The 10,553-nt window shown below is 43.3% G+C and overlaps 2 protein-coding genes across 2 annotated transcripts; one reads left to right on the forward strand and one right to left on the reverse strand.

Annotated features, from left to right (window-relative positions):
- The first annotated feature begins 572 nt into the window (after positions 1–572).
- On the forward strand, positions 573–3,223 carry LOC311011210 (regulator of G-protein signaling 9-binding protein). Its single transcript, XM_084006019.1, has one exon. It carries the CDS (start codon positions 1,066–1,068, stop codon positions 1,804–1,806), a length of 741 nt encoding a protein of 246 aa, XP_083862145.1. The 5' UTR covers positions 573–1,065; the 3' UTR covers positions 1,807–3,223.
- A 2,545-nt stretch (positions 3,224–5,768) lies between these two features.
- Positions 5,769–9,135, reverse strand: nudt19 (nudix (nucleoside diphosphate linked moiety X)-type motif 19). Its single transcript, XM_084024094.1, has 3 exons — positions 8,259–9,135; positions 7,656–7,863; positions 5,769–7,506 (listed from the first exon to the last, which is right to left on the reverse strand). The coding sequence occupies exons 1-3, from the start codon at positions 9,039–9,041 to the stop codon at positions 7,286–7,288; spliced, it is 1,212 nt and encodes a 403-aa protein (XP_083880220.1). The 5' UTR covers positions 9,042–9,135; the 3' UTR covers positions 5,769–7,285.
- Between the last annotated feature and the right edge of the window lie 1,418 nt (positions 9,136–10,553).

Raw genomic sequence — 10,553 nt, forward strand, 5'->3', positions numbered from 1 at the left:
CCATTATCTCCACTGCTGCACATGTGGGATGTAGCCTATTTAGTAAGCAGGTAGTTCAAATTGGTAGGAAAAGTGTGAACACATTTTGCATTTCCGTAAATGCAGAGATAAGCATAAAGAATGCCAGATTCCTCGTCAGTCATCAGTTTAAACGCAGGGATCCCCGATGACAAACGGCAGATAGGTTAGGCGACGTCCCAGCTGATAGACATCACGGCACTGCTCACATCGGGGACGGCGCAGCCAATGAGAGGACGCGTTTAAACGAGACGCCGAGGCCACCTGACCAATGGGAGCGCAGCTGCTTTGTTTCCCTGCCTGCATGGCTCTGTTTAGTGCGCACATGTGACCTCGGGAGCCGCTTACTCATATTTAAATAGCAGCGTGTTGGGTGCAGAAGCGGACAGCATCCCGTGCACATAAAGAGACAAAAAAAAACAAAAAAAAAACGTTACGGACGGTTTGCAGTAGTTTCTCTCTCTCTCTCTCTCTCTCTCTCTCTCTCTCTCTCTCTCTCTCTCTCTCTCTCTCTCTCTCTCTAACTTCCAGCGAAGATCAACATTTCTCTCCACCAACCCATCTCTGCACATTAACGGACTTTATTTGTGTGCCGCGGACGAGAAAAAGGCTATCTCTCCACACACGGATGTTGTGACACCTGTAGCTGCATCTGGAATCTCAATCTCCCTAAAAGGGGAGAGGTTGTATTGTTTCGCATCCATTGAACCTCCGCCCTGCAGGAGAGGCGCACCGGCGCTGTCTGATCTCTCGAGTGGGGAAGCGCAAAGGTAGCCTAAAGCCATTTACGGCCGCATTAATATGTAAGCCGCTCTCTGTGCCTGCTCGCAGACAGGAAGGAACATGGATAGAGAGGAATTTGCTGTGACTAGTGCGTTGAGGGGATTTGTAGAGCTGTGGCTGTGCTCCCGTTGAAACTAAATTGAGGACAGTGGATGGAGCACCGTCACTAACAGCTCAGCATTTTTTCTCTTCAAGCTTCTTTTGTTTATTATTTCATTTTTTTATTTTGCTGGTTGCGATTATTTACTATTATTTCAATCAGCCATGGGGAAAGATGAGTGCAAAACGATGCTGGACGCTTTGAACAAAGTGACTGCGTGCTACAGGCATTTGGTCATCGCCCTGGGAAGCACCTCGGACTCGCAAAACCTGCGAGAGGAGCTGAAGAGGACCCGCAAAAAGGCCCAGGAGCTGGCCGTGGCCAACCGGACTAAGCTGACCTCTCTGCTCAAAGACAAAACCATCAGCAAAGAGGACCGGGCCGAGTACGAGCGCCTGTGGGTGCTGTTCTCGAGCAGCATGGAGCTCCTGGAGGTGGACATGAAACGGTCCCTGGAGATTGGGCAGGACTTCCCCCTCAAGGTGCCCACGAGACACCTCATCCAGACGGGGATGACCGGCAGCACCACCACGGTGGCGGCCCGGGCCATGAGCGTGCAGAACATGAAGTACGAGGCGGACAGCAACATCGACACAGCGGACCTCAGGGACCTGCAGGGCGAGATCTCCCAGGTGAGCCAGATGATGGAGGAGATGGAGATGAAGGTGCAGGTGGCGCCGTGGGCCGTGGAGGCGAAGCAGGAGGCGGGCGCGGAGCTCAAGTCCAACATGAGCGTGGGAAATTCCTCCGTGGGTGTCATCTCCATCTGCGAAGAGGAGCCCAAGGAGGAGGAGGGGGGAGGCAACAGGGACGCGGGCTTCGCGTCGATCTGCGCGGTGCTGGTATTCTTCGTCATCGTCACGGTCGCTGTGGTTTTAGGATACCTGGTCATCAATATGTCGTGAACTCTCTAAACCCCAACAGCCCGCCGCGATGGACACCGTGCGCGGTCGCCCACTGGCACGTCACCGCGGTTATCAGAGCCGGCAGCTCCACAAGACAGAAAGAGCTGGAGAGAGGGGGAAAAAGGGACATGCGAAGTTACTCATCCTTCTCATATTTAGTGGAGTTGCACTAGATAACATGTTAGAACAATAGAATGGGAACTATTTGAGGTTAAGTGTTTTGAGGGGCCAAGGGGTCGTGTATTTTTGGAAGAGGATGGGAAAAAGAGTCATGAAATTACGTGACAGTGTCTGGCCATCAGGATGATGCAAACAACACGTAATCCAAGTGGATTAGTGAAAAAGGCTCAAGCGTAAATGTAGCCTGCTGTTAAGTATTCCCCTTCGTGTGCTGCTGCGTTGACACTTTACATTTATGAATTAAATCCGGCACAAAGTCAGAAAGTGTTCACAATGAACCGGGGGCCATCTAGTTGTATGGTGACTAACAGAGCCAATGTTGTAGTTGGATGTGATCAGCACCGTTCCACACTCCTGTTAGCACACTATTAATACATCATAAAAATATGTACAGCCAGATTATTTATTTATTTTTTGTTACTTCATTGCATCAAATCACAATGGGCTTCATGAGAGTCTCGGGTACAGAGAAGGAGAAGAAGTCCATTATTTTAATAATACACTCGTTCACTGTCAGCAAGCTCATCTTCCTTTTTTAGGGGTTTTCTTGCGAACAGAGTTGAATGTATACATTGCAACATGTGACAAGAAGGTTTGTTTGTTATGCAGACTGCTGTGTCAGATAATGTACATACATAAGTATATTTATTATAATAAAATGTTTAAACGACTCAGAAACTCGTGGTTTGAAGGAATGGCTCTCCCAAGCGTTTCACAGCCAATGCCAAAGCACTTGTTCGCGCATTGGCATGAATTAAATGTCACACTTCTGTCACGTATAGGGCTTTGTGAGGTTTTGATTTAAAGCTGATGGGTTAGATGAGCCCAGATTGTATTCGCTGCATATATACATACACTGGGAACACGCCTACACAGCTACAGAGGTATTTTAAGCAGAGGATTAGTATGTTAGATGTAACCTCCTTGGCTTTAAAATTGTGTTTGATTTCAAAAGGATGTAGAACAAACTCAGGTGCTTTAACTAATGGTTAAAGCACCTTAATGGTTTTAGGTGTAAGAGTCTTTGAAGGTATTCCTGTCAGAGCCAAAGCCTTCACATGCTGGTTGGGGGGGTGGGGGGTGGGGGGTGGATGTGGAGATTGGACAATTATCATGGGGTCAGCTTAGAAATAGTTTGCAGTTAGAAATCTATAGAAATGCTATCAAAGATCAAAAGATCCTGTATGGATGATGTTTCCCTTGTAATGATTTCCATTTCCCAACTTCCTTTAATCTATGGTGACAAGTTTTAATCTTAATATGTTCAAAGTACTGAACAGTAAATCTCATATATATATATATTATATATATTATATATATATATATATATATATATATATATATATATATATATTATGTATAATCTAGCAAAGAAATCTGAAAAATATTGAGTCAAAAATAATTGTGGATACCATATTAAAAGTTAAACACTTAAAGATGGAGTCTACGATTTTTTCACTTGAGCCAAACTTTAGCCAATAGTAGCCATCCGGTCCGCATGGCTACTATTGGCTAAATGTTCCGATCCAATCCTCACTCACTCTCCTGCTCCTGCTCACGTATCGTCCCGACCCACTTCCGCGTTTGAATCTACGAGCGGACGAGACGCTTGTTGCCCCGAGCAGTTCAGGTATGGAGCAGGGCTCTCACGTGATTTTGGCTGAGGCTGCAGCGTCAGCGGGGGGTGGGGGGTTCGCCCAGCAGTTTGGGATCGGGGACGTACTGCAGGTCGGGGTGAGAGAGAAATCCGACGCATTTACACCGATAATGTTTCATCATTCATGGCCGTAATAAACAATATTACTGCTTTGTACATGTTGTGGAAGTCCCGGACACACCGGGAAACTAAACGGCGTCCTGTCTGAGTTCATAGTGGAGGGAATGTTCCCATTCATTGTCTATGTAAGAAGCCATGTAATGCCAACGCTTTCAAATCGTAGAATACAGCTTTAATGTCTCTCTCCAAACTTGATTTATTTGAAACAAATCTCTCTAACAGGTTACACATTCGTTTTTTTGACCGCTGACAGCGCCATTTAAGAGACGCTGCTGAGATGTAAATTGGCAGCATCTGTAAGCATTCGCTGTCTTCCCTCTGTTACCGATTCAAATCCTTTCACATCAGCTCGTCTCTTACTTACTAATGGTGCTTTCAGTAAGCGAAACAGTGACGTCAAGATAAACACTAATGTCTATTCATCTGCAGTTCTGTTGCTGGTAAATGTCATTAACTCTTACCTGTCGTCCCTTAAAAACAACATTTGATTTAGGCTATTGCTCCGAGGAGAATTCTAATGAAAAGTATTTTGTAACTGAACACAGTTCAACAGTTGCACATCAAATGAGCTCTAAATTGACTTTAATAATCTTCTCCTCCTTTCCTGAGGGGGTTTCTCTGATAATTGTGAACGGTAAACAGACCCCTGGCATTTAAAGACCACTCAGCCTTAGTTGCCGGCAGTGGAAGTAGTTTAATAATCTCAAAGGATCACATTTAATTAAAGCTACCCTCCTCTGAGCAGAGGCCTGGCTCCTTGTGGGAGTAATGGAACAAAATTACATTTTTCTTATATTAAAAAAAAACTGGCAAATGTAAAATATTCAAGTTGCAGATTGGGATAGCAATCATTTGGGACATTAAATGTTTATTCAGCAAATGCCTTTTCCTGTTTTATCTGTTCTTCCTTGTTGTCTGCCTCTCCTCAGACTCTTGAGGCTACAGAGTGGTGGAGAAACATTAATAGAACATTGTTTTTTTTTTAAAAAGATAACTTGACCCCTGAAAGCACTGAGGCCCCAGAGGAGAGAGCCAGTTTTGGCAGGACTTTGATGCATGAAGATCAGCGATGGTGCTGCGCTCACACCCGATTGACAGAAGGCTTTTTCCACATCTTGTTTATTCTTGTTGCCGTCTCGCAGAGGCACCAAGCGCCTGCTAACAGTGAGTCATGAACCTCTTTGATATTCACCGCAGACTTACATTGTCATCCAGAGTTCCAAAAATATAAAGGCGATTAATTAAACATGGGGAAGAAAGGGAGGGGACTCAAATAGTGGAGGAGAGCCTCCCAAAACACTTTAAATAGTGTCCCTCAGGGTTCAAGTAAAAGTCAAATGTGAGGGAAAAAGTCAAAGTCAACTTTGAGAAACTTGTGTTTCAGGCTTGCTGAAGTGATTTTTAATGCAATCTCTGTTACTCAAAATAGCCACAGCATCAAAGTTTTAGAGAGTTCATTAGGTATAAAAATTGGCCTTCAGGTAAGTAAATCGATTTTCTCTACAGTCGTTCGGAGGCGTATTGTTTGAACTTGCATGACGGAGCCATTTGTTTGCTTCACTCCATCGCTTGGAAACAAACAACCTGAGCAGACTGGTTCACTAAGAGGCATGCTACACACTTGGCAGAGACAGACCACTGCATCATCACCTCATCTGGACGAAGATGGTGGGTTTCCAAGGCTGTGTGGGTTGCCATAGTAACCCTCAACGGATTCCCAACCGCAAACAGCACAGAAGGTCTAGCTGTTTTATTTCAACCTTCCCCCATCCCGTTCTAGTGTGCTTTATCATTTCTGTGTGAAAATGATGAGGATTGATAGCCATAAATTGTGATTTTTAAATATATATGCATATACATTTAAATTAAAACATTAACGTATTTAAAATAACACACAATTCAAAGTAACATTATTTTAACACTTCAAGGTGGCAAGCGTCCTGTGCATTATATAAACAACAAAAAGCTATAGTGATGGTCGTGTTGGTATTGTAGCTGCATGTAAATATAAAAAAAATCCTTTAAAGAGCAGGCACTGTGAGATGAGATACAGAAATGATCATTGTCATTTATTAAGCTCACTGACAGTGTACTCACATGTGCATCACTGAACCATCATAAGCACAAATCACCTGAAGCAGTGTGAGAGAGCATTGGTAGAAAGATCAAATAAATAATGAATACATTCACCCGTTTAAATAATAAAGTAATGGCAGACACAGGGTACAATCCTTGTGACAGAGATTATTTCTTAGGAGTTATCAATATGCCACCAAGGACACTGCTGTGAGCAGGGAAGGCACCCATAGGAGAAAGGTTGGGAGCCCTGCAGTGCCTCCATCAGAGATATCCACTCCTCCGGAGGGGGATCACCATAACACACTCACATGCACACGCACACACACACACACACACATGCATACGCACACCAAATTCCTTTGATATATTTGGTAGTTGGCCTGTTAGGTTACAAGCGAAATTTGATCAAAATAAAGCAAACTGAAATGTAAAGGTTTGTTGGGAAGTTCTTTAATTAAACTATATTTTTCCGTGTAGAACATGATTGTTAACATCCCTCTCCCCCCTCCGAGTGGGCCAATCACCGTCGTCTCTTCTGTAATGAGGTGGATCAGTTTGGGCATAATAAACAATTACCGGTATACCGAAATCAGAGTAATCATATATTATAAGGAATAAACTCCATTGATGGAAGAAAATCCAGTAGTTTACTCAAAAAACAAATTTTGCCTGAACCACTACAAATCTGATGATAATCTTAAAGCGACCTCCCCACTTTATGTGTGCTGCAAATACAAATTTATATCAGAGTAAAATCTTTGTACAAATAAGGCCATTAGAAATAACTTTGAAAGGCAGAGGTCAACATGTGTATCTATTTGATGAATATAATAAAGTTGCAATAGTAATATTTTTTAGTAAAAAAAACAAAAAACAAATAAATGACCATGATAACGGTGTCTAGTCTTGTGATTGACGGTTGAATTCCATTAATCTATTTCAGTTTCAAGGTCCTGGTATTGATTCGCACATGTGTCACACTATCATGGTTTAAGGCCTGGATTAAAAAATGGTAACATTTTGTGGCAAAATCAATTCCAATTTGATCGCTGAGATCAAATGATCCTTGTATGGAGGCCATGCCAACAATCCGCATAGAGTTCAACCTTTGACACACAAACAACAGCAAGCTTATCAGATGTGTTGCACCCTGTATTTCTAGTTGCACCATTCATTTTACTGAAGCTCCTCCGTCGGAGTAATCACTCTTTCACATGACACACACACAAGTTGGTGGTACAAATACATACAATTTATAATGTTAGATGACAAGTTTGCTAACGGTTAGCAAGCCTGCTTTTATATAACACCTGAGCTTTTCCTACTATGACCTCAAAGCCTGCTTCAAAGAGGCCCTCTGATATTTTCAAAAGCAGTAGAGCTGTTTTACTTCACTGTGTGTGCATAGAGGAGTTGTGGATCTCTTACAGAAGGTAGGGCAAGTTAAAGCTGACTTTTTGAGTCAGGTAGGAAGGTTTGCTCTACAACAGGAAGCAGATGGTTGAACTTGGGCGTAATGGTGATCTTTAGAATTACAGTATATGGATCTACGGTCACAAAGCGGTGCAGTGCAGAATCATCCTCCTGAGAATCCTCCAGCTGAGGGTCTGTGCTTGTACCTGCCCCCACCTCTCCTGAAGTGTCCGATGGGTAGCATTTGTCACCTGGAAAGCATAGAGGGCCAAAGAGAAAATAGTTGACGGAATCGCATTATAAAGCTGCACTAAATATATGATTGACTTAAAGGAGAATGGATTTGGCATGCATGCACTGCTTGTTTGGATGTGGGTTAGATGAGACAGACAATCAGCACCTGGCAGGAGTCCTACGAAGTGCGCATCTTTTAAGGAAACAACAGGCAGCCACTGTTCACAGCCCTCTGTGGCGCGCTGCCGAGAGAAGTCATGGAGGTCATTCAGCAAAGGGACGCAGCACAGGCGGCTGAGCTCGTAGACCTGTGGAGGGGCGATCCACAACTCCTTTGCCTGGTAGCTCTGGAGCACCTCAGAGGGTGTGGACCACTGAAACACACACACAGAGAGATAATAGTTTTGAAACAGGCACATTTTATTATTTTATTGGGATGGATACATACTGAATCATCTGGTTTTACAGTTAAAAAGGGAGACAGTTCCTAAATGACCTCAAATGATTTGGCTGCCACACTGATCCAGAAAATCCACAATTGAGAAGCTGTTTTAATTATAATAAATAATAAAGAAATAATAAATAATACTAGTTGATTAATCAGAATAGTTTTGATTAATTTTCTGTTGTTAGATTTAACAATGAATTGCTTCGGGGGCTATTTTTTTTACATCACTCACTCTATTTCAAACAAATAATACAACTGTACATGTATCTGCTAGAAAAACATTGATCAGCATTAGTAAAATATGTTTCATTTATGCGTCACCTTAAAGTGCACTATTTCGTTTTCGTCTTGAAGCGTGTGCGGGATCTCGTGCAGGCAGCAGACGAAGAAAGCGGTGTCAAACCTCGTCGCATCGGATCGGCCCGTGGGAGTGAGCCAGTTACTCCACTCGTGTAAAGCCCATATGTTGGGCAGCACCTCCAACTCTCTGCACATCCGGATGAAGTTGGACGGGTTCTGGATGACCAGAGCCCTCCACTTCGTGAGGTCACTGCTGCTTATATCGTTTACTTTGTATGGCAGTTGGCCCACTTGATTACTGACAGTTGTCAATAAACTTTCCTCCTCCAGTTTAGACACAACCAGGAGCACACCGGACTCCTCAAACGTCTCTCTCAGGGCGCAGATACGGAAGGCCACCTCTCCCGGAATAGGAGAGCCCAGTTTCAGGCGGTCCGTGGCAAACAACGGAGGTCTAGTCTCCACCGGCTGGGTGACACTTCTTACACCAAAATAAGGAGAGTTCTTGAAAGATTTGAAAACGTCCAGCCATTCACTCGAGAAGTCCGAAGAGTGCACCTTGCCGCCGGGAAACACATACGCATTGGGCATGAAGCCGCTTTTACTGCTCCGTTTAAGCAGTAAAACGTCGTAGTCGAAGCGGGACTTGTGCGGCAGGTGTGACCGTTCATCGCTGCTGCCCAACGGGGTAGCCGAAGCGGCTGTCAGCGGTGTCCTTGACGATAAACTGTCCACGCCGAGTCTGCGGCCTGCGGCTAGAATGAGAGTAGCCGCCTCCTTCCAGTGCTTCAATTTGGTGTTCATCCTAAAAGTAAAAATGTGTTATTAATGTTCACTAAACGCTATTTAGACGTTGTTATTGTCAGTCGGCTGCAGCCAGCCAACCGACTTTAGATTAGGCCACGCCCACTTCCGTATAACGAACGCCTCGACGGCAGTGCGCATGCGGCTACGGGAGGCCCACTGCTGGCAAGACCCGCCCTGCGTAACATTCAAGCGCTACGATTGGCCAGCTGTCCATGCTTTTTGTCACGGTCTGCCTTGACAAATAGTCACAGATGTTTTCTTAGTTGAGTACAACTAGTATACCCTATTTTTTAATATTTATAGGCATGGTGCCTTTTGGTTGTCTTTATAATGAAACGTTTTTGTATGTTTTACCATATTCATAAGCTATGTCTTTCAAAGTTCAAAAATCTTTTCAATCCACTCCACACTCCGTTGCGGTTTGTGAACATTGTTTAACATTGTAACTATACCTGCTTTCTGGTAGTTTAGCCTTATGTGAATTGATATCTGTGTGACATTTCAATGATGGCAGATTGTCTCAGTGTTAACATGTATCTTTAACTATAAAAACTTTATTTAAATCATCACATACAGATACACACATGAAATTTGAGTCCTGCTCATGGACACTTAAACCTGCAGAGAGTAGGATCCAGAGATCAAACAACCAACCTTGTGGTTAAAGGATAACCCACTTTACCCACTGAGCAACAGTTCCTGAGCCCCTATGTTTCCTGTGAATCCAGTATCAAGCCAAATCAAAGAATATGACAGACGAATCAGATATCGTGATTGCTCATTTCTTGTGTGATTTGTGACATTGTGAGAATCAAGCTGTCTTGCAAGGTAAGATAGCTGTATTTCTTGGATAAGTTTTCATTTTATACTTCAGTATGTACTGCAACCGACCTTACAAAGTACTGCTGCATCCAGTATGCATTCTAAAAAGAACATACTACAAAACACTGCACCTTGAACTTTGACCCTGCAGATGATTGTAGGTCAGAATAGCCAGAAAAGCATTCTTGCAAAAACTTGCATATAGCAAAATGTGGTTGCAATAAGACATCCTCATATTTGGGGATACTACATTTGACATACGATGTATTGGGACGTACGAAAACTTTTTCCAGCATATCCTAACTCGTATGGTGGTATGGGTATTGGAATGCACCAACAGTATCAGCCGTCTGCAAATCTGTTCAATTGAAATATCACAATCCACTAAGTAAACACAACATTGTTGCTGTAAATTCACTTAGTCAGACGCTTAGCCCCAGTGAATGTGTCTGAAACTCTTTTTTTGGGTCATAAATTATTGTTCTCAGGGTTACTGAGTTCATATGCCAATGTATTAGCAGATTACCATGAGCAGGCAAGGCGTCTGTCTGCTGCAGTTGTTCAAACTTTTCTAGGCTTCATAAAAACATGTCATTTGTATTTTTGCAGATCTGAAGAGCTGCAGCCACCAGAGTAAGTCAGTAATACAATTCAATTGTACATTAGACAGTAAAAGTTTGTTGTCAT

Source organism: Eutrigla gurnardus (genome assembly GCF_963514095.1).
Source record: "Eutrigla gurnardus genome assembly, chromosome: 1".
NCBI lineage: Eukaryota > Metazoa > Chordata > Actinopteri > Perciformes > Triglidae > Eutrigla > Eutrigla gurnardus.